General features: G+C 27.4%; 3 protein-coding genes across 3 annotated transcripts; all 3 read right to left on the bottom strand.

Moving 5' to 3' along the window:
• Positions 1–862: 862 nt before the first annotated feature.
• Positions 863–6,545, bottom strand: LOC131654073 (mediator of RNA polymerase II transcription subunit 15a-like). The gene is made up of 6 exons (XM_058924485.1): positions 6,371–6,545; positions 6,164–6,287; positions 4,270–5,714; positions 1,873–2,002; positions 1,279–1,378; positions 863–1,169 (listed from the first exon to the last, which is right to left on the bottom strand). Exons 2-6 carry the CDS (start codon positions 6,271–6,273, stop codon positions 1,035–1,037), a joined length of 1,920 nt encoding a protein of 639 aa, XP_058780468.1. The 5' UTR covers positions 6,274–6,287; positions 6,371–6,545; the 3' UTR covers positions 863–1,034.
• A 17,357-nt stretch (positions 6,546–23,902) lies between these two features.
• On the bottom strand, positions 23,903–24,457 carry LOC131651478 (uncharacterized). Its single transcript, XM_058921139.1, has one exon. It carries the CDS (start codon positions 24,455–24,457, stop codon positions 23,903–23,905), a length of 555 nt encoding a protein of 184 aa, XP_058777122.1.
• Positions 24,458–24,530: 73 nt separating this feature from the next.
• LOC131651479 (uncharacterized) lies at positions 24,531–25,102 on the bottom strand. Its single transcript, XM_058921140.1, has 2 exons — positions 24,884–25,102; positions 24,531–24,791 (listed from the first exon to the last, which is right to left on the bottom strand). The coding sequence occupies exons 1-2, from the start codon at positions 25,100–25,102 to the stop codon at positions 24,531–24,533; spliced, it is 480 nt and encodes a 159-aa protein (XP_058777123.1).
• Between the last annotated feature and the right edge of the window lie 439 nt (positions 25,103–25,541).

Below are 25,541 nucleotides of genomic sequence, written 5' to 3' on the forward strand. Positions count from 1 at the left end.
TTTTAGGCATATTGGACTTAGACATTTGCTCGTGAGAAAATTGATTAAGGATGGAATCATTTCGCTCACCTATATACGAACAAACTATAATTTGGCAGATCCGTTTACTAAGCCATTGGCCATATACTTAGTAAAAACAACCTCGAAAGGGATGGGGTTGAAACTCCTAAATAAGAGTTCCGACAGTGGCAGCAACCCAATCTTATGTTAACAAAACATTAACTTCAAGATTCAATGGGTAACAACAAGTCGTTGAATTGGATGTAAGTTAGTCATTTGGATAACAATGTTGACTATTTTAAATAGAGGGTTGAGGTTTTTAAAACCTCTCAATGAAGTTCATAAACGAAGAAACGTATCTCATGGAAAAGGATACAACATGAACTTCACCTATGTGAATTTCTAGATGGTGTCGTCTCAAAGTGAGAGTTGAAGTTTCTCTCATGAAAAATTCATGAAACAAGATAACATATGACCATAAATAAGTGTTAAGCAAGATTTGTAGAGGAAAAACCTTTAAAAAGTGTGTGTAAGATAACATCGGTCTAATCATATGGATTACTAGTTTAAAAGCATTGCTATCTAATATTCCGATTAAACTCTGTGTTATCCTCACTAAGGTTAAGTTTTAAATCGAAATATACCTAACTGTATTAACATTCTTTATATCTTTATTTCTGAAATGAGTTTTTGTCATTATTAGAACAAGTGAGGGATTGTTGAAAATTATAAAATAATAATTACCAATAGTGTGTTCCAATGTCGCAAAAATGAGAATAGATTTTTAGTTGTTGCATAAAATTTGTTTTTCGAATTCAAACTAAGGGGTGCCTTGTGTCATTATAGGTGAATCATTGCAATATATAATGAAAAGATGTTGTTTCATCAAGAGTTGCAAACTTATGAAAGAACACATGCATGACCTCTAAATACATATTTATGAATCCAAAATGAAACACACAAAAATCATAAATCCTTTTCATTATTCCAATACAATTAAGAGAGTGCTTGAAATATTTTTAACGAAAGTGACTTCATTCACGTTCAGCCCGGATCCTTTTGATCTTTCTATCCCGGATCCTTTTGATCTTTCCAATATTTCTAACGGTGCCCCGAGATTTAGTCTCCATTGTAAGCATCTTCACAGATATTTTCCTTAGATAATCAGACTGAAAATAGAGAATGCCACAATAAATTGTCAGTCTTCAATATAGTAAGTATGTGTTTGTATTAATAATTAAAATTTGACAATCAAGGGGCTTCTAATTAGAGATATACCTGGCTTGTTGCAGTAGTAAAAATCTCCTCTTCAAACCTCTGGGCAATCTTCCAAAGTTCATTCAATCCCTCTGGAAGATGTCTTTTTAATGTGTCCATTCTACAAAAATGAAAAACAATGGTTTCATTATTAAATAATACTCTCTTTGCTCCTAATTATATGCAAAAATTGGTGTACAAAATGTTAAAAGTTAATGTATTTAATAATCCAAACTTTATACCTAAATTTGGACCAAATATATCAACTTTTTTTAATTAATTTTTGTTTATGATTAAGAACATAGATAGACTCCTCCTTAAGAAATTTTCTTTGCAACATGAGAAAAATTCAATTCTATTAAGATTACCACAGTTTTTCCATTCAATCCTATTAAGATTACCATAGTTTTTCCCTAGATATTCATTTTACAGAAAACTCGCAAAATAAGATCCAAAAAACCCTATGATCTTGTTCAAAAATAATGGCAGCATTCTCCACCCAAACACACCACATGCTTACAAAGATAACACATCGATCAACAATTTGAATGCATTAACAGTAAAAGACTCGTCAAATCAGCAGTGACTCAGTATTAACACTAAACTAAAGCTTACATTTTGTTGACAATTCTTAGGCGTGATTCTTGCTTCAATTTACCTCTCCAATCACCAGTATCCATAGTGGGTTCAGCTCCTTGATCAGATCTCAAATTATTAGTATCCATCGAATTTAAATTTACTGCAACTACACAACAAAAAAAAACACTGATTTATAGACAAGGGGCAAAAAATATTGAAGGATGAACATTCGAGAAATGAAAAAGATGAAGACCTCGGTCTCAATTTTTCTTCAAACGTAATAAGATGATTATCAGGATTTACAGAAACATGAGAAGCGCAAAGATCGAGGTTCTAAATCCAAATACAAATAAAAAAGCATGGCATGTTGAATTCATGTTTAGTTTTTTGTTTTTCAGTTTTCCTATTCTTTGCAAGTGTTTGTGAAGAATTGCTGAAAGCATAAGAGTCTCATCCAATACTATCAAAAACAAAATCCTACATGCAGAACATTATGATTCTACATATAAGAAAGGCAGGAGGAATCCCGATACCAAAAGAAAACTCGGTCTGCTGAGACTATGCATGGACTGCATCGATGGTGGTCCATGTCGGAGAGCCAAGATCCGCCATACCATCCGTTTTGCGACGCCGTTAAAGCGGATTATGGCAGAAAAACTCGCAAAATAGGCCTATAGTTACCACTGCGGCGAGCTCAAAAACCGACATGTCACCATATCGTCACCATGCCGAATATTTGATAACACTTTGCATCCCAGCACATAGAATCACTGGGATTTGGTATCGCATATTCCAAGAAAAAAAGTCAAAACCTAGAGCCTGATTGCAACTAACCTGACAAAATCTAGCAAAACTCTACTGTATGCTAGAACACTATCCTGATTGATCTGAAGCACGCCGTTCTACCTTTGAAATTGGGATAATGGTCCGCGGCTGGATTCTCTCTATTATATATTGCGGTCCAACCCTAGATCTATTTCGGTATATTACATTTGCTGCCCAGCCGTTGTAATTAACTAAAACTAGGTTATGTCCCGCGAATTGCGAGTACAAATTTTTTTTCTGTATTTTATAAGAATTTATCAAAAGGAATACATTATTCAAAAGCTATATCTACAATTTTGGAATATCTTCTTTCAAGGTGGCTTGACTTTATCAAAACGATATGAACACGAATAGCATGTCACAACCTCATCTAGCACTTACTCATGAGCAACATACTGACAACCCTCCTTCAATTCATAATGCTAAAATTTATTACTTAGTATCATAAGAAATTTAAAAATAATCAAACTGTAGACATACTTTAGTCTACAACTATTCTAAAAAGGGTAAAAAGTCATTTTTGTAATGGGAAAGATGAATTACATTTATATATAAAGAAGGTGACCATGGTTGCTAAATGATGCTCTACAAAGCAGATAATTGATTATAAGTTCGTAGGTCTTTTTATATTGCCAAGCCAAATGAAGCATAACTAACCAATTGATCAATGAATTACTAATTCAACGCACTTGATTTTTGTCCTTAAACTCAGCAAGTATGGTAATTAGTTTTTGATAACTAAATCCGAAAGATGCCATATAATCGCATATGCATATTTAAAATTAGTAAAAGTATGCTAAAAGATGTAAAGGGAAATGCCGATTTGGACAAATTAGGTAACAAATGGTGATGCTATAATTTTGCATCTGTTTTAAACATAAAAAGATGTGTGAAGGTTTTCAAATACCCTTTTAACATGTAACCACTGCCGTACCGCCTATTATTTCAGTCATTCCCACTAAAAGAACTGATGGAAGTATATGCATTGTAGATAGAAATAAGCATATTAGAGATTCTATCAAAACTAGCTTGATGTGACTAAACCCATAATTTATAATTCGTTGTAAACAAAACAACCCACTATTTTATCCCCCATGGAATTGCCACTAAAACAATTGATTTACCCATCAAATATAATGATGTCGGTCAATGAAAATCACTTTCTGGTATTGGGAAATGTGGTATGCGAATTGTGAACCATATAGCCTTGGAAGGTGTTAGGCACAGTTATACATTGCCAAGTGTGAGATTAATTGGAATTTATGACCTAGTAATTGTACAAAAATAGAGTTACTTGGCATAGAAAGAGCTGAAGTGACAGCGCAAAGATGCGCGTCTCTGATTTAATAAAGTGTAATCATTTGGTGTTTTAAGATTCTGATTTAAAACATCAACTTTTGACCTTAGTTTTATTAGGGTTTCCTTGTTTCTTTTTCCCTGGGACAGACAAGAAATAGACCTTAAAGACTACGATTTCACAATCTACGCATCTAACCCTAAATGATCCTATGTAGTCGATAGGCCCTAAAAATTTGACTACCTCTTGAGCCACAATTTCAATTTATAAAAGATAAGAGAACATAATGGTGTAGTTCCAACTTTACGTACTTGACGAAGTTTCCGGAAGAGGTCTTTGTGATTGATATAGCTGCTTCTGTTGATCAAGAACACCCGTTTGTTGAAGTATGGAACCCGGTGTCTGAAGCCTTTGCTGCATATCTCGTTGCAAAGGATTTGGTTGCTGTTGCTGTTGCAATTGTGCAGGCTGAGATTGAATCTTTGGCATCAATTGCTGCTGTGGCACTTGTTGTTGTGATTGCTGTGCTTGAGATGGTAACAAATTTGATGCACCTTGTTGTGATTGCTGCTGAATTGGAACCTTCGATTGCTGTAGCACATGTGCAGAGTGCTGGCTTGTCTGCATGCCTGAATGGGCAGATTGAGATCCAAGGACCTGCTGCTGTTGTAACCCAGGGACATTGTTTCCCAACTGTCGATGCATATTTGATAGGTTGTTTTGCTGATTTTTTAGTTGCTGCTGTTGCAAGTGTGAAAGATTATTCTGCTGTGCAAGTAACCTCTGCGATTGCTGCAAATCACCAACATTATTCTGTTGCCCAAGCATCTGGGAGTGTTGCATGTTGGTTGCATATGCCTGTTTTCTCATAAGCGGTTGCTGTGGCTGTTGTTGTTGAGGTAATATTGACTGTTGAGTCATTGGTGTTTGTTGCTGATAAATAACAGAAGTCTGTTGTTGCTGCTGCCTGATAACTTGATGGTGTTGCTGAAGCATGGACTGTGTTGACCGTTGACCATTATTAGATTGCTGATTGTGCTGAATGCTAGATAGAGAAGATGTTTGGATCATGGAAGGCTGCTGCATGCCAGATTGCTGAGAAGATTGTAACTGATTTGATTGTAGAAGGTTCTGCTGCTGCTGCTGTTGTTGAGATTGCATCTGAAGCTTATGCCTCAAACGCTGCTGATTGTACAGATACTGTTGTGAATTCTGTGACTGCTGCTGCTGCTGCTGATTGTACAGATACTGTTGTGGATTCTGTGACTGCTGATGCGGCTGATTGTACAGATACTGTTGTGGATTCTGTGACTGCTGCTGCGGCTGATTGTACAGATACTGTTGTGGATTCTGTGACTGCTGCTGCGGCTGATTGTGCAGATACTGCTGTGGATTCTGTGACTGCTGCTGCTGCTGATTGTACAGATACTGTTGTGGATTCTGTGACTGCTGCTGCTGCTGCTGTTGTTGAGGAACAACTTGCTGCCTCCCTTGCATTTGTCTCTGGGAAGCATTAAACATATTTTGAATGTTGGAATTTTGAATGTTGGAATTCTGGCCAACATTCGGGATGGAAGCCTGGGCTAGACCAGATACAGGTGGAAGGTTGGGCTGAGATGCAATATTATTTTGAATGTTTTGAGATAAAAGCTGTTGGCGAGACTGTGGCTGATTGGGCAAAGCAATGGGATGACGCTGCCCTTGATTGTGAACTTGAGACTGCATACCAAGTCCCAAAAATGCGGATGTATTTGATCTAAAAGTTGAACCAAATACATCAACTTTATGAGTTATTAATATGTTATTGTCATTAGACAGACCTCAAACGATAGAGTATGACTGACAAGTAAGAAAATCTCATTGAAATCATCTCGACATGTTCTCATAAAAAAGATAGTAAAATAAATGGCAAATAAGGATCATAGGAACTATAAATGTTCTTGGTAACATCTTAGATGATAACATTAGCAAAACTGAATCCTATTAACATTATCGTAGTTTTCCACTAAGAATTCATTGTCTAGAAAACCTGCGAAACAGAACGCAAAAAACTAATGGCAACACTCTCCGCCCAAACACACCACATGCTTACAAAGATAACAGAGATCAATCAACAATTTATATTTAATGTTTCTTTTGATATGCATCAACGGTCAAAAACTCATATCGAATCAGTAACACGGTAGTAAAACTACAAAAGCTTACATTTTGTTGACAATTCTTTGGCGCGATTCTTGCTGCAATTGACCTCTCCAATCACTATTATCCATGTTGGGCTCAGCCCCTTGATTAGGTCTCCTATTATTAGTATCCATTGAATTTAAATAGACTGAAACCACAAAAAGGAATATTCTTGTCAAATCAGGCTCCAAAAGGAAGGTATAAAGGAGAAGAGAGAGATAGTTACGGAACCTGACGGTGGTAGACGGCGGAGATAAATATTCCGGCGGTGGCGCGAGGAGTGGTTGGATTGCGTGTATGAAATGGAGCAATTCAATTCAGGCTGTCTATCTAGAGAGATTATAAAGTTTTCAAAGTTTTGATATTGATAAATAATTTTATGAGACTTTGTCTTAACTAAAGGGAATTCTTTAATATTACATGACTTATCCTACCGTCGGATTATTATTATATCAATAAAAAGGTAAAGCAAGATTAAGTTTATATATGAAAAGAAAAATTTAATATTGTTATAATATTATGAAAATATTAATTCATAAACTGCTAAACCACAAAATGAATAAAATATATGAATTTATTATTTATTCACCAAAACGGTTTCATGAATGATAAATAAAAATACGAATTTAACCAATTGGTAATTAGTTTATTGTGATTGACTTCGAATTTATATAAGGAAGATTACGGTTTGATAGCATCTGCAATTGAGAGGTGCTTAAAACCATTTGATAGCAAAATTGTTATCTTGAGTTAGATTAAACGGTTTAGGTTTAGGAGATTAAATACTAGGTGATGTCTAAGGTGAGGTATTAAGTAAATGGTTCACCGGTGAGCCAATAAAAAGAAACCATTAAATTTAATAAACGATTTAGATTCAATGAAAATAAAACTGAACACATGTGTGCAGTTCCACACATGATAAATACTCTACTACTACTTCTTCGTTTTTTTCATTTTCAACTTCTAAAAAATAACTGTAAAAAATAATTAATGTTTACAAATAACTGTAAAATGATAACAACGATCAATGTTTACAAATATCAAATTAAAACGTATAATAGAATCAAAATTCAAATCATAGACTTAAATCAAAATCAAAATGTATTTACACTCTCAAACATATTTGAGAACAGTTGGCTGGAAAAAAAGCATCAGAAAGTTTTTTCCTTTCACAATAATAATTAAAAGAATGTTGTTTTAATATTTCTATGATTTTGTCATGAATTTGATTCACAGTTTATAAAGTGTTGGAAAAAATTAGAACATTTGTAGATCTTGGAATTGGAAAGATTGTGTATAAAATTTTGATATCGACATAATTTTATCAGCAGTCAGTAAGTAAGAAAGGTAGAAAAATGTAAGAAAACTATTTGTCCTGGCCATGAGAGAGAAGGAATATGCAGAAATCTGCCATAATCTGCCATCACATATGGGTTTTTAATCTTAGTTACAATTTCTGTCAAATTTAAAATGTTAAGCATTCATGGATGTTTTTTTTTAGGGTACAACATTCAAATCATGGATGTTACGCACATAGTGGAGAAATAATTATATTATAGAGAGAGAGAGAGAGAGAAAAACATAAATCTAGTGTGGCATCCACTAATGGGATCATGTAAACTCATTTTAATCTAATGGCCTAATTAAATGGTACATGGTGAGGGACTTAGGTGATGCCTCACCCTAGAAGTCACTATATATATATATATATATATATATATATATATATATATATATATATATATATATATATATATATATATATATATATATATATATATATATATATATATATATATATATATATATATATATATATATATATATATATATATATATATATATATATATATTTTGAATATTTAAAATGCTGAAAGAGAAAAAAAAGGAAAAACTTTAAAGTTTAATTTCTAAATAGTTGTCTTATCTTTAAAAAAAAAATGTTCTATAATTTTTAGTCCTTCAAAAATAGTTTTTAGACAAAATAAAAAGATTAAATATGACTAAAATTTAATTAAAGACTAAAGTTAAGAGTCAATATAAATTACTTTATGTATAGTACTACATCGTTGCTTTGTCGGATAAGAAGGAGAAACTTATCATGTTTTGGAAATTATAAAATACAAATTGGACTGTTTCAACATACAAATGTTATTTTGAGTTTAGGTGATGAATAATGATGGTTTAAATGAAAGAAGAAGAAAAAACTTGAAAATTTTTTTACCCACCTCTCTATGGGTGGTCACCTCCTGCGAAAAACCAAAACTACCCCTGCTTCGGAAGTTCATTTCCGAAAGCGTGTTTTTTTAAAAAAATTGACTTACTTCGGAAGTTCATTTCCGAAACAATTATTTCGGAAGTTCACTTCCGAAATACTGCGATTTCTGCAGATTTATCAAAACACTCCCCCTTCCCCAATCATTTACCCTAAATCAAAACAAAAAGTGGCAGAGGCGAAAATTTGTGCAAACAGAATTCCAAAGCTGCATCAAGGCTCCAATCACACTGCTAAACAACATTCAAAAGCCCTCAATCCTAACACTTTGTAAGTTTTGAAATTTTTAGATCTATTATTCAAATGCATGTTATTTAGGGTTTTAATTGCATAAATGATATATGGCTAGGTTGTTAGTAGTATTTAGGTTGTTTAGAAGCATTTTGATTTGGTTTGAAGGTTGATTTAGGGGTCTGCCATGGAAGTTGTAGGAAATTGCATCGCAGGGGTGTTTCGGAAGTTCATTTCCGAAAACACCTCCCTCCCAGTTTTCGGAAATGAACTTCCGAAATATATTAGAAGTTCAAATTTTTTTGTTTTTTATTTTGTCTCGCATATTAATCGATTTCAATTGTTTACAGGAACATGTCTTCTAGAGAGGGCGCTAAGGGAAGAAAGGATTCTTCAAAGAAAGAGGTGAAAGAGGTGAAGGAGGTGAAGGAGGTGAAGGAGAAGAAGAAGGTTTCGACCGGCTCTACTTCTCGTTCCCAGGGGGCCCGGGGCCCGGATGCTCAAGCTCAGTCTTCAGGCGTGAGAGTCGTGATCAACGCTGATGGTTCTGAGACTGAGTGGGATGAGGATTGGTATAATTATCTTCATTCGGAGGAGTTCGCTCGTCGGGAAGAATAACGTGTTTTTTTTTGTTTGATGTGTATTTTGTAACGCTCGTCGGGCAGAATAACATGTTTTTGTTTTGTTTTGTTCTGATTTCGGATTGTATCGCACAGTGTATTTGTATTGGATTTATCATGTTAGTTTTTGGAAGTGGTAACCGGGGTCGGAACATATGACGGATGAGGTGGATGTCTGGAGGAAGTAGAACTGGAGATACGTCCACCACGAGACAAAGTAGCCAATCAATGTAAGCTATAGTTTATGATTATCATCTGGGGAGGTCATTTCTAAAAAATCAAGATTAAAAATAATAAGATTTTTTTTCCAATTTTTTGTAATGACGTCCCCTGATGATAATGATAAATTATAGCTTACATTGATTGGCTCCTTTGTCTCGCGGTGGACGTACCTCCGGGTCTTCTTCCTCCGGACATCCACCTTCTCCGTCATATGTTTCGGCTCCGGTTACACCTCCTCCGTCATTTGTTACTTTCAGTTGTACGTATTTTTATTAAAATAATAAATAAACCTTTTGAAATTTGGAAGCCTTTTTTTCTCCCCACCACTCTCTCATCCCCACCTACCCGTGTTTAACAATATGTAACTTTAATTTTATGTAATATTATCGTTGTAATTTTCACCCGATTAAGTAAAGCGAATTGTTTATTTTCTTCTGTCCAGACCTATTTTCGGAAGTGCATTTCCGAATTCCTCCAAGGGGGGTGCGCTCGGAGATGAACTTCCGAAACACCACATTTTCTGAAAAGTGACTTTATTTCGGAGATGCATCTCCGAAATCAATATTTTATATTAAAAAAAACACGTTTTCGGAAGTTCATTTCTGAAAACACCTTTTTCAAGAAAAAAAGTACAGTTTCGGAAATGAACTTCCGAAACAAGGGGTATTGTGGTAAATTCACCGGAGGTGGCCAAGAAGGTTGGGAGGTGGGTGAAGAAATTTTCAAAAACTTTTGAAAGCTACCGTCATAGAAAAATCCCAATGATATTTTTAGGTAATTATTTCAAAAATAAAAAATTTTAAAATAGAAAATATTATATTTATAATTCTGACAAATATTTAACTTGTATTTATAAGATAAATTTATTTTTTATGAGTTTAATAAATAATAGAACTTAATTGAAATAGTGTAAAAAAAATTGTACTGTCAATTATTAGAAGAGTTACTAGAAGCATTGATACATAGTGTAATGAAAAAAAACCTTATAAAAGCTCCTTTTATAGAAAAATGCCAGCAGATAATTATTTCAAAAATAAAAACTTTTAAATAAAAAATATTATATTTATTATTTTAACAAATATTTAATTTGAAGTTTAAAATATTATATACGCTGAAAATAATATATCATAGGACAATCGCGCAACACGCAGGTTATATACTAGTATATCCACAAATGTTTTGAAATAACAAAAACACAACATTTTTGTTGAAAATATACTTATGTAACTCATGCTAATAAACTCTAAACCAAACTTTACATCAAAAACAAATTTCATATTCACCTAAATATATAAACAAGTTATCATCATACAAATACACCACACAAAATATATATATTAATATTGTTGAATACAAGGTTGAATTCTCAAATCCTCAAAAGTACAACATTTATTATTTATTATGATATAAAATGTTTTACATCAATAATTTCTTATTCCAAGGTTGACAAATAGGTTGAGGTGAGTATATAACAGTCACACATGGTCCAGATTTTTTAACAGACCAATTGAATTGGTTACCTCCGTTGCCATCTTTTGATCCGTCGAATACATCACACCAATACAACTCATTATTCCATTGAAATGAACAATAGAATAATGTTCTTCCAAAAAAATTTGGGTTAAATTCAAAACTAAAACTTTCATTAGGATGAAGAAGATGTATACCTAGGTTATCATCTTTAGATCGACAATGAAGGGTTAAGTCAATATTTTCAGAGTTTGAAATTTTCACATGCACTTTTCCTAGAACATTATTCATTGATAGAACCGCCAACACACATAGCAATAGAAATTTTTTGGTTAGAGGAGACATTACACTTTTCGCTTATCTTTCACTAATCTTTCTGTTTAAAAGTGAATACCTTTTGTCAATAATTTGTAAACAAAAAACAAATATTTATTGGAGATTTTTAGGAAAAAAAATCAAACATTAAATATATCAAAATATGACTTAAATAGTCTTTTGGTCCCTGTAAGTTGGCGTGTTTTTGCTTTTCGTCCATGTATCTTATTTTTCTTGGAAATGATCCTTGAATGTTAAAATCCTTTTGGTTTTAGTCCCTAAAGTTAAAATTCGCAGGAAAATCTACAGGTTTCCTGTGGATTTTCCTTCGAATTTTCCTGCGGATTTTGATCTTAGGGGCTAAAACCAAAAGAATTTTAACATTCAGGGATCATTTCCAAAAAAAAAAAGTTACAGGGACGAAAAGCAAAAACATGCCTACTTACAAGGGCCGAAAGACTATTTAAGCCTCAAAATATTTACTATTAAATCAAAAATCCAAATAATTCTAAACAAAGAAAAAATTTAAAAATATTAACTAATAATTTTTATTTTAGTTTTAATTAGAAAAATTGATGTCACACATACTATCTCTGATCTTTTATATAAAAGACAACTCATTTTTTTGATTTATTGAATAATCAATATATTTTGTTGATTTATAGACTAAATACATTGATTATTACAAAAATTATTGAAATATACGACTTTTGCAATAATTTATAAAGTCAAATTTATAGAACTATAATACACATACTACCATACCAATTAGATTATTATTTTTGTTTAATTTTCTTCTTCCACTTATGATTTCTAAATCTAAGGTTGTCATGATGACAAACTTAAAAAAAAAAAAAACTAACTCTAATGTTGATAGGTCATTGTATTAGTAATTTTAACATTTTCTTTTTTTAACTAATAACTCAATATTCTAATTTTATCAATTAAAAGTCATTTTAATAAAAATAATATTAAATTAAAAACTCTGCATAGAATCATCATTAAGAAACTGTTTAATTGACCGTCAATATTTCAAATTTAATGATAATTATAAATTTAAAAAATCAAATAATTTACTCAATTGACGTTTTTTAAGGATTACTTATTTTTTCTTATGTTTTGAGTATGTGTCACATTTTTCTACAACACTATTATTTTATAAAATTAAATATTAAATTTTTTAATTTGATTATTGACTTTTACAATTGTTTAAAGATGAAAAAAATAATTATAGAGCACCATTGTTCTATGAATTCAAGAGTATTATATAAAATTTCTTTTTAAGAAAATGGTCTTATAATATATTTTATCATATATTTTAACCATGAAGTTAATATCTATAATATAAAAAAATAAGTTGTTCTGGAAATTACAACAATATTTTTTTTATTATCTTAGTCTAAATTAATAATTTGGGGGCAAAAAAGTCTTTTGTTGATTTTTTCTAACTTACTTTTGACTTTCCAACTCACTTTTCACTTTTACACGTATCACTTTTTCACTTTTTAAATTTTCACTTTTTACTTTTTCACTTTTCACTTTTTATTACTTTACTATTATTATTTATAATAATTTATTAATCAAAATATTCTAATAAATCATATTTTGATACAAAGATTATTATGATCATTTTAAATGATTGTTAATTTACATTTAAAATAGTATTTTAAAAATTAATTTTAGTAATTAAATATTAATACGAAAAAATATAATTTGAAATAATTTTTATTTTAAAATTCAATATCTATAATATAAGAAAAGAAGTTGTTCTGGAAATTACAACAATGTCCTTTTAGTATCTTAGTCTAAATTAATAATTTAGGGGCAAAAAATTTCTTTTGTTGGTTTTTTCTAACTCACTTTTCACTTTCCAACTCACTTTTCACTTTTTCACTTTTCTTTTCACTTTATCACTTTTTACTTTTTCACTTTTCACTTTTTATTACTTTATTATTATTATTTATAATAAATTATTAATCAAAATATTCTAATAAATTATTTTTTAATACAAAGATTATTATGATCATGTTAAATGATTGTTAATTTACATTTAAAATAGTATTAAATTTTTAAAAATTAATTTTAGCAAATAAATATTAATACAAAGAGATATAATTTAAAATAATTTTTATTTTAAGATACAATATTTTTTACAAAAATAATAATAATTTTAGTTTAAAAAAATATTTTAATTAAAGTGAATTTAAAAATATATTGGAAAAGGTGTGTTATTGGATAAAATACAAAAGTACGTGCCACTTATCATTAACTTTAATTTATATGATTCAAAATATTATTATATTAATATATGTCATTAATGAAGTTTATACAATTAAAATAATGTTTTCACAATTAAATATTTGAAAAATTATTTGTTATTGATGTCATTCCACAAATATATGTTATCAATGTAAATAGGAGAAACATATATCTACGGGAAAAAATGTATTACTTATTCAATTGTAACATATTACTATTATTTATGGTCAAATTCTATTAGTATTAAATTCTATTGATTCAGATATTTTTGTAAATGATACCTAAACAAAAATAATATTTGTATACGGGAACAAATTTATTATTGATTAAATATTTTTATATACGGAAAATGGTATTTATGATACAAAAATTTTTTATTCAAAAAACGCATACGGGAATAAAACTATTATTGATCTAAATATTTTTATATAAGTGATACCTAAATATAAATAATATTTGTATATGGGAAAAATCTATTAATGATCTAAATATTTTTATATATGAAAAATGGTATATATGATCTCAAATGGTATAAATGGTATAAATTTTCCTTCGATTTTTCTGTGGATTTTGATCTTAGGGACTAAAACCAAAATAATTTTAACATTCAAGAATCATTTCCAAAAAAAATAACATACAGGGACGAAAAGCAAAAAACACGCCAACTTACACGGACCAAAAGACTATTTAAGCCTCAAAATATTTACTATTATATCAAGAATCAAAATAGTTCTAAAGAAAGAGAAAATTTAAAAATATTAACTAATAATTTTTATTTTAGTTTTAATTAGAAAAATTGGTGTCACAGATACTATCTCCGATCTCTTATATAAAAAAATAATTCATTTTTTTGATTTGTTGAATAGTTTTGTTGATTTATAGACTAAATACATTGATTATCACAAAATTTATTGAAATATACGAGTTTTGCAATAATTTATAAAGTCAAATTTATAGAACTATAATGCACATACTACCATATCAATTAGATTATTACTTTTGTTTAATTTCCTTCTTCCACTTATGATTTCTAACTTTAAGGTTGTCGTGATGACAGACTTAAAAAAAAACTAACTCAAATGTTGATAGGTCATTGTATTAGTAATTTTAACATTTTCTTTTTTAACTAATAACTTAATATTCTAATTTTATGGATTAAAAGTCGTTTTAATAAAAATAATATTAAATTAAAAACTCTGTATTGAATCATCATTAAGAAACTGTTTCATTGACCGTCAAAATTTCAAATTTAATGATAATTATAAATTTAAAAAATCGAATATTTTACTCAATTTACGTTTTTAATGATTAGTTCTTTTTTTCTTATGTTTTGAATATGTGTCACATTTTTCTACAATACTATTATTTTATAAATTTAAATATTAAATTTTTTAATTTGATTATTGACCTTTACAATTGTTTAAAATGAAAAAATAATCATAGAGCACCATTGTTCTATAAATTCAAGAGTATTATATAAAATTTCATTTTAAGAAAAGGGTCTTACAATATATTTTATCATATATTTTAACCATGAACTTAATATTTTAACAAAATAACAAAAAATATTACTTATTAAAGGTCTCATTTTTTCAATTATTAATTAATTAACTTTATAAACTTTAATATTATAATTTTTAAGTTGGTTATAATAAATTTAATGACATATATTTCTTACATCATTATAAAACTGTTGAATTAAACCATCGTTACATCAAAATTAATAATAATATAAATATATTTTTAAAATATATATATTTTTAGATTTTATAGTCATAATAATAAATATAATAACAATATTTTGAAGTTTAAAATATTATATACACTGAAAATAATATATTATAGGACAATCGCGTAACGCGCAGGTTATATACTAGTTATATCAATAAAAAGGTAACAGAAGATTAAATTTATATATGAAAAGAAAAATTTAATATTGTTATAATATTATGAAAATATTAATTCATAAACTCGCTAAACCATTTTAATGAATAAAATATATGAATTTATTATTTATTCATCAAAACGGTTTCATGAATGATAAATAAAAATATGAATTTAACCAATTGGTAATTAGTTTATTGTGATTGACTTCAAATTTATGTAAGGAAGATTACGGTTTGATAGCATCTGCAATTGAGAGGTGCTTAAAACCATTTGATAGCAAAATTGTTATCTTGAGTTAGATTAAACGGTTTAGAAGATTAAATACTAATAATGAAAAAATTAATTTAACTATTAGAAAGAAAAAAATAATATTATATATATATATATATATATATATATATATATATATATATATATATATATATATATATATATATATATATATATATATAGTTTTTTGAATAAATAATTTATTTAAAATGCTGAAAGAGAAAAAAAAAAGGATAAACTTTAAAGTTTAATTTCTAAATAGTTGTCTTATCTTTAAAAAAAATGTTCTATAATTTTTTTTTATAACATGTTCGATAATTTTTAGTCCTTCAAAAATAGTTTTTAGACAAAATAAAAAGATTAAATATGACTAAAATTTAATTAAACACTAAAGTTTAGAGTCAATATAAATTACTTTATGTATAGTACTACATCGTTGCTTTGTCAGATAAGAAGGAGAAACTTATCATGTTTTGGAAATTATAAAATACAAATTGGACCGTTTCAACAGACAAATGTTATTTTGACTTTAGGTGATGAATAATGATGGTTTAAATGAAAGAAGAAAAAAAAAACTTATGAAAGCTACTTTCATAGAAAAATCCCAATGATATTTTTAAATAATTATTTCAAAAATAAAAAATTGTAAATAGAAAATATTATATTTATAATTCTGACAAATATTCAACTTGTATTTATAAGATAAATTTATTTTTTATGAGTTTAATAAATAATAGAACTTAATTGAAATAGTGTAAAAAAAATTGTACTGTCAATTATTAGAAGAGTTACTAGAAGCATTGATACATAGTGTAATGAAAAAAAACCTTATAAAAGCTCCTTTTATAGAAAAATGCCAGCAGATAATTATTTCAAAAATAAAAACTTTTAAATAAAAAATATTATATTTATTATTTTAACAAATATTTAATTTGAAGTTTAAAATATTATATACGCTGAAAATAATATATCATAGGACAATCGCGCAACACGCAGGTTATATACTAGTATATCCACAAATGTTTTGAAGTAACAAAAACACAACATTTTTGTTGAAAATATAGTTATGTAACTCATGCTAATAAACTCTAAACCAAACTTTACATCAAAAACAAATTTCATATTCACCTAAATATATAAACAAGTTATCATCATACAAATACACCACACAAAATATATATATATTAATATTGTTGGATACAAGGTTGAATTCTCAAATCCTCAAAAGTACAACATTTATTATTTATTATGATATAAAATGTTTTACATCAATAATTTCTTATTCCAAGGTTGACAAATAGGTTGAGGTGAGTATATAACAGTCACACATGGTCCAGATTTTTTAACAGACCAATTGAATTGGTCACCTCCGTTGCCATCTTTTGATCCGTCGAATACATCACACCAATACAACTCATTATTCCATTGAAATGAACAATAGAATAATGTTCTTCCAAAAAAATTTGGGTTAAATTCAAAACTAAAACTTTCATTAGGATGAAGAAGATGTATACCTAGGTTATCATCTTTAGATCGACAATGAAGGGTTAAGTCAATATTTTCAGAGTTTGAAATTTTCACATGCACTTTTCCTAGAACATTATTCATTGATAGAACCGCCAACACACATAGCAATAGAAATTTTTTGGTTAGAGGAGACATTACACTTTTCGCTTATCTTTCACTAATCTTTCTGTTTAAAAGTGAATACCTTTTGTCAATAATTTGTAAACAAAAAACAAATATTTATCGGAGATTTTTAGGAAAAAAAATCAAACATTAAATATATCAAAATATGACTTAAATAGTCTTTTGGTCCCTGTAAGTTGGCGTGTTTTTGCTTTTCGTCCATGTATCTTATTTTTCTTGGAAATGATCCTTGAATGTTAAAATCCTTTTGGTTTTAGTCCCTAAAGTTAAAATTCGCAGGAAAATCTACAGGTTTCCTGTGGATTTTCCTTCGAATTTTCCTGCGGATTTTGATCTTAGGGGCTAAAACCAAAAGAATTTTAACATTCAGGGATCATTTCCAAAAAAAAAAGTTACAGGGACGAAAAGCAAAAACATGCCTACTTACAAGGGCCGAAAGACTATTTAAGCCTCAAAATATTTACTATTAAATCAAAAATCAAAATAATTCTAAACAAAGAAAAAATTAAAAAATATTAACTAATAATTTTTATTTTAGTTTTAATTAGAAAAATTGATGTCACACATACTATCTCTGGTCTTTTATATAAAAGACAACTCATTTTTTTGATTTATTGAATAATCAATATATTTTGTTGATTTATAGACTAAATACATTGATTATTACAAAAATTATTGAAATATACGACTTTTGCAATAATTTATAAAGTCAAATTTATAGAACTATAATACACATACTACCATACCAATTAGATTATTATTTTTGTTTAATTTTCTTCTTCCACTTATGATTTCTAAATCTAAGGTTGTCATGATGACAAACTTAAAAAAAAAAAAAAAACTAACTCTAATGTTGATAGGTCATTGTATTAGTAATTTTAACATTTTCTTTTTTTAACTAATAACTTAATATTCTAATTTTATCGATTAAAAGTCATTTTAATAAAAATAATATTAAATTAAAAACTCTGCATAGAATAATCATTAAGAAACTGTTTAATTGACCGTCAATATTTGAAATTTAATGATAATTATAAATTTAAAAAATCAAATAATTTACTCAATTGACGTTTTTTAATGATTACTTATTTTTTCTTATGTTTTGAGTATGTGTCACATTTTTCTACAACACTATTATTTTATAAAATTAAATATTAAATTTTTTAATTTGATTATTGACTTTTACAATTGTTTAAAGATGAAAAAAATAATTATAGAGCACCATTGTTCTATGAATTCAAGAGTATTATATAAAATTTCTTTTTAAGAAAATGGTCTTATAATATATTTTATCATATATTTTAACCATGAAGTTAATATCTATAATATAAAAAAAGAAGTTGTTCTGGAAATTACAACAATATTTTTTTATTATCTTAGTCTAAATTAATAATTTGGGGGCAAAAAAGTCTTTTGTTGATTTTTTCTAACTTACTTTTGACTTTCCAACTCACTTTTCACTTTTACACGTATCACTTTTTCACTTTTTAACTTTTCACTTTTTACTTTTTCACTTTTCACTTTTTATTACTTTACTATTATTATTTATAATAATTTATTAATCAAAATATTCTAATAAATCATATTTTAATACAAAGATTATTATGATCATTTTAAATGATTGTTAATTTACATTTAAAATAGTATTTTAAAAATTAATTTTAGTAATTAAATATTAATACGAAAAAATATAATTTGAAATAATTTTTATTTTAAAATTCAATATCTATAATATAAGAAAAGAAGTTGTTCTGGAAATTACAACAATGTCCTTTTAGTATCTTAGTCTAAATTAATAATTTAGGGGCAAAAAATTTCTTTTGTTGGTTTTTTCTAACTCACTTTTCACTTTCCAACTCACTTTTCACTTTTTCACTTTTCTTTTCACTTTATCACTTTTTACTTTTTCACTTTTCACTTTTTATTACTTTATTATTATTATTTATAATAAATTATTAATCAAAATATTCTAATAAATTATTTTTTAATACAAAGATTATTATGATCATTTTAAATGATTGTTAATTTACATTTAAAATAGTATTAAATTTTTAAAAATTAATTTTAGCAAATAAATATTAATACAAAGAGATATAATTTAAAATAATTTTTATTTTAAGATACAATATTTTTTACGAAAATAATAATAATTTTAGTTTAAAAAAATATTTTAATTAAAGTGAATTTAAAAATATATTGGAAAAGGTGTGTTATTGGATAAAATACAAAAGTACGTGCCACTTATCATTAACTTTAATTTATATGATTCAAAATATTATTATATTAATATATGTCATTAATGAAGTTTATACAATTAAAATAATGTTTTCACAATTAAATATTTGAAAAATTATTTGTTATTGATGTCATTCCACAAATATATGTTATCAATGTAAATAGGAGAAACATATATCTACGGGAAAAAATGTATTACTTATTCAATTGTAACATATTACTATTATTTATGGTCAAATTCTATTAGTATTAAATTCTATTGATTCAGATATTTTTGTAAATGATACCTAAACAAAAATAATATTTGTATACGGGAACAAATTTATTATTGATTAAATATTTTTATATACGGAAAATGGTATTTATGATACAAAAAATTTTTATTCAAAAAACGCATACGGGAATAAAACTATTATTGATCTAAATATTTTTATATAAGTGATACCTAAATATAAATAATATTTGTATATGGGAAAAATCTATTAATAATCTAAATATTTTTATATATGAAAAATGGTATATATGATCTCAAATGGTATAAATGGTATAAATTTTCCTTCGATTTTTCTGTGGATTTTGATCTTAGGGACTAAAACCAAAATAATTTTAACATTCAAGAATCATTTCCAAAAAAAATAACATACAGGGACGAAAAGCAAAAAACACGCCAACTTACACGGACCAAAAGACTATTTAAGCCTCAAAATATTTACTATTATATCAAGAATCAAAATAATTCTAAAGAAAGAGAAAATTTAAAAATATTAACTAATAATTTTTATTTTAGTTTTAATTAGAAAAATTGGTGTCACAGATACTATCTCCGATCTCTTATATAAAAAAAAATCATTTTTTTGATTTGTTGAATAGTTTTGTTGATTTATAGACTAAATACATTGATTATCACAAAATTTATTGAAATATACGAGTTTTGCAATAATTTATAAAGTCAAATTTATAGAACTATAATGCACATACTACCATATCAATTAGATTATTACTTTTGTTTAATTTCCTTCTTCCACTTATGATTTCTAACTTTAAGGTTGTCGTGATGACAGACTTAAAAAAAAACTAACTCAAATGTTGATAGGTCATTGTATTAGTAATTTTAACATTTTCTTTTTTAACTAATAACTTAATATTCTAATTTTATGGATTAAAAGTCGTTTTAATAAAAATAATATTAAATTAAAAACTCTGTATTGAATCATCATTAAGAAACTGTTTCATTGACCGTCAAAATTTCAAATTTAATGATAATTATAAATTTAAAAAATCGAATATTTTACTCAATTTACGTTTTTAATGATTAGTTCTTTTTTTCTTATGTTTTGAATATGTGTCACATTTTTCTACAATACTATTATTTTATAAATTTAAATATTAAATTTTTTAATTTGATTATTGACCTTTACAATTGTTTAAAGATGAAAAAATAATCATAGAGCACCATTGTTCTATAAATTCAAGAGTATTATATAAAATTTCATTTTAAGAAAAGGGTCTTACAATATATTTTATCATATATTTTAACCATGAACTTAATATTTTATCAAAATAACAAAAAATTTTACTTATTAGAGGTCTCATTTTTTCAATTATTAATTAATTAATTTTATAAACTTTAATATTATAATTTTTAAGTTGGTTATAATAAATTTAATGACATATATTCCTTACATCATTATAAAACTGTTGAATTAAACCATCGTTACATCAAAATTAATAATAATATAAATATATTTTTAAAATATATATTTTTTAGATTTTATAGTCATAATAATAAATATAATAACAATATTTTGAAGTTTAAAATATTATATATGCTGAAAATAATATATTATAGGACAATCGTGTAACGCGCAGGTTATATACTAGTTATATCAATAAAAAGGTAACAGAAGATTAAATTTATATATAAAAAGAAAAATTTAATATTGTTATAATATTATGAAAATATTAATTCATAAACTCGCTAAACCATTTTAATGAATAAAATATATGAATTTATTATTTATTCATCAAAACGGTTTCATGAATGATAAATAAAAATATGAATTTAACCCATTGGTGATTAGTTTATTGTGATTGACTTCAAATTTATGTAAGGAAGATTACGGTTTGATAGCATCTGCAATTGAGAGGTGCTTAAAACCATTTGATAGCAAAATTGTTATCTTGAGTTAGATTAAACGGTTTAGAAGATTAAATACTAATAATGAAAAAATTAATTTAACTATTAGAAAGAAAAAAATAATATTTTATATATATATATATATATATATATATATATATATATATATATATATATATATATATATATATAGTTTTTTGAATAAATAATTTATTTAAAATGCTGAAAGAGAAAAAAAAAAGGATAAACTTTAAAGTTTAATTTCTAAATAGTTGTCTTATCTTTAAAAAAAATGTTCTATAATTTTTTTTTATAACATGTTCTATAATTTTTAGTCCTTCAAAAATAGTTTTTAGACAAAATAAAAAGATTAAATATGACTAAAATTTAATTAAACACTAAAGTTTAGAGTCAATATAAATTACTTTATGTATAGTACTACATCGTTGCTTTGTCAGATAAGAAGGAGAAACTTATCATGTTTTGGAAATTATAAAATACAAATTGGACCGTTTCAACAGACAAATGTTATTTTGAGTTTAGGTGATGAATAATGATGGTTTAAATGAAAGAAGAAAAAAAAACTTTTGAAAGCTACTTTCATAAAAAAATCCCAATGATATTTTTAGGTAATTATTTCAAAAATAAAAATTTTTAAATAGAAAATATTATATTTATAATTCTGACAAATATTTAACTTGTATTTATAAGATAAATTTATCTTTTATGAGTTTAATAAATAATAGAACTTAACTGAAATAGTGTAAAAAAAATTGTACTATTAATTATTAGAAGAGTTACTAGAAACATTGATACATAGTGTAATGAAAAAAAAACCTTATAAAAGCTCCTTTTATAGAAAAATGCCAGTAGATAATTATTTCAAAAATAAAAACTTTTAAATAAAAAATATTATATTTATTATTTTAACAAATATTTAATTTGAAGTTTAAAATATTATATACGCTGAAAATAATATATCATAGGACAATCGCGCAACGCGCATGTTATATATTAGTATATCCACAAATGTTTTGAAGTAACAAAAACACAACATTTTTGTTGAAAATATACTTATATAACCCATGCTAATAAACTTTAAACCAAACTTTACATCAAAAATAAACTTCATATTCACCTAAATATATAAACAAGTTATCATCATACAAATACACCACACAAAATATATATTAATATTGTTGGATACAAGGTTGAATTCTCAAATCCTCAAAAGTACAACATTTATTATTTATTATGGTATAAAATGTTTTACATCAATAATTTCTTATTCCAAGGATAACAAATAGGTTCAGGTGAGTATATAACGGTCACACATGGTCCAGATTTTTTAACAGACCAGTTGAATTGGTCACCTCCGTTGCCATCTTTTGATCCGTCGAATACATCACACCAATACAACTCATTATTCCATTGAAATGAACAATAGAATAATGTTCTTCCAAAAAAATTTGGCTTAAATTGAAAACTAAAACTTTCATTAGGATGAAGAAGATGTTCACCTAGGTTATCATCTTTAGATCGACAATGAAGGGTTAAGTCAATATTTTCAGAGTTTGAAATTTTCACATGCACTTTTCCTAGAACATTGTTCATTGATAGAACCGCCAACACACATAGCAATAGAAATTATTTGGTTAGAGGAGACATTACACTTTTCGCTTATCTTTCACTAATCTTTCTGCTTAAAAGTGAATACCTTTTGTCAATAATTTGTAAACAAAAAACAAATATTTATAGGAGATTTTTAGAAAAAAAATCAAACATTAAATATATCAAAATATGGCTTAAATAGTCTTTTGGTCTCTGTAAGTTGGCGTGTTTTTGCTTTTCGTCCCTGTATCTTATTTTTCTTGGAAATGATCCTTGAATGTTAAAATCTTTTTGGTTTTAGTCCCTAAAGTTAAAATTCGCAGGAAAATCTGCAGGTTTCCTGCGGATTTTCCTTCAAATTTTCCTGCGGATTTTGATCTTAGGGACTAAAACCAAAAGAATTTTAACATTCAGGGACCATTTAAAAAAAAAAAAATACAGGGACGAAAAGCAAAAACATGCCAACTGACAAGGGCCGAAAGACTATTTAAGCCTCCAATTTTTTTTTTTTTGAAATAAAAGAATTTATTCATTTCAAAGAGCAGAATACTCAAAGTCATTACAACATAAATTGACTACCTCTACATAAGAATATTTACTATATGCTTTCTAAGCTTGGGTTTTCTCCAACCCCTATATACAATGGAATCAAAAACATTTCTAGTAACCCTATGGATATCACTATATGATCCTTTATTATCAAATATAATGGAGTTTCTGTACATCCAAATACCATAGCATGCTTCAGTTGCTGCAGCTTTGACAATCTGGTTTTTCCATCCTTTACCTTTTGCCATTCTTTTCAGCCATTCCAGGTGAACATGTTGATTCTGCTCTATATTCAACCATCTCTTCATGTCCACCCAGATGTGAGCAGTAGCTGGACATTTAAACATCAAGTGATCAAGGTCTTCCTCTTCCTTGTTGCAAAGCTGACAGATGGAGTGTTGAAGTAGGCCCATATTCTTCATTCTCACCTTGGTTGCCAACCGGTTTTGACAAATAAGCCACATGAAAACCTTAGCTCTAGGCCGAGCAAAATTGTGTGCAATCATATAATACCAATCTATCTTGTTATTGTCATCAATCAGAAGCTCATAGGTCCGCATCATAGCAAATTTCTGAGCATTTTCCATGTTATGCCAGTGTGAACCCAGTTTCCCAATCAACTCCTTCGATGCTAAGATGTTCTTAGTAATCCAGGTGCAGTTATTGTTCTGCAAATCCAGTAATAATCCCAGCCTGATTTTTCATGTTAGTATCCATTCCACCATAGAAGGCCTTACATTTATTGGGATTCACAACAAGACCTGTGGATTCAGAAAAGCTATTAAAGGCAATGAGCATCTTCCTTAGAGAAGTATCATCTCCTCTACTAAACAACAGTACATCATCAGCAAATGTTAAGTGAGTCAGTCTAAGTTTTTGGCATTTGCTATGAAATCTGAAATCAGTATTCTTTGTCATCTTCTGCATCAACATGTTCATGTATTCCATCATTATCACAAAAAGTAGGGGGAGATAGGGTCTCCCTGTCTAATACCTCTCTTTGCATCCATGACCTGAGTATATTCTCCATTTACATTGAATCTATAGCTCACAGTGGAAGTTCCCAGCATAATCCAATTTATGAATTTCATGGGAAAGCCTAGCTCCTTCAACACAGTTTCCAAAGAAGACCAGTCAACCATATCATAGGCCTTTTGCAGGTCTATTTGGAGCATGCTTCTAGGGGTGCCACCTTTCCTGTTATAGCCTCTAACCAGTTCAAAGGCAAGCATGATGTGGTTCTGAATCACTTGCCCTTTAAGAAAGGCTGCCTGACTCTGGTGCACTATATCAGGGAGGACCAATCCAAGCCTAGTAGTAAGGACTTTTGAGAGAATTTTATAGAAAGTGGTGCAAACATTTACTATTAAATCAAAAATCAAAATAATTCTAAACAAAGAAAAAATTTAAAAATATTAACTAATAATTTTTATTTTAGTTATAATTAGAAAAATTGGTGTCACACATACTATCTCTAATCTTTTATATAAAAGACAACTCGTTTTTTTGATTTATTGAATAATCAATATATTGTGTTGATTTATAGACTAAATACATTGATTATTACAAAAATTATTGAAATATACGACTTTTGCAATAATTTATAAAGTCAAATTTATAGAACTATAATACACATACTACCATATCAATTAGATTATTATTTTTGTTTAA

This window comes from Vicia villosa, linkage group LG2 (assembly GCF_029867415.1).
Source record: "Vicia villosa cultivar HV-30 ecotype Madison, WI linkage group LG2, Vvil1.0, whole genome shotgun sequence".
In the NCBI taxonomy this organism is placed as follows: domain Eukaryota; kingdom Viridiplantae; phylum Streptophyta; class Magnoliopsida; order Fabales; family Fabaceae; genus Vicia; species Vicia villosa.

Excerpts from the sequence above, each read along its gene's own strand:
- LOC131651479 (XM_058921140.1), bottom strand. The coding sequence starts at position 25,102 with ATGCTTGCCTTTGAACTGGTTAGAGGCTATAACAGGAAAGGTGGCACC. Across the intron at positions 24,792-24,883 it reads TAAATGGAGAATATACTCAG|AAGATGACAAAGAATACTGA; the intron begins GTCATGGATGCA and ends ATGTTGATGCAG.
- LOC131651478 (XM_058921139.1), bottom strand. The coding sequence starts at position 24,457 with ATGGAAAATGCTCAGAAATTTGCTATGATGCGGACCTATGAGCTTCTG.
- LOC131654073 (XM_058924485.1), bottom strand. The coding sequence starts at position 6,273 with ATGGATACTAATAATAGGAGACCTAATCAAGGGGCTGAGCCCAACATG. Across the intron at positions 2,003-4,269 it reads TCTTCCGGAAACTTCGTCAA|TTGCAGTAAATTTAAATTCG; the intron begins GTACGTAAAGTT and ends TTTGTTGTGTAG. Across the intron at positions 1,379-1,872 it reads CTAAGAATTGTCAACAAAAT|AATGGACACATTAAAAAGAC; the intron begins GTAAGCTTTAGT and ends TCATTTTTGTAG.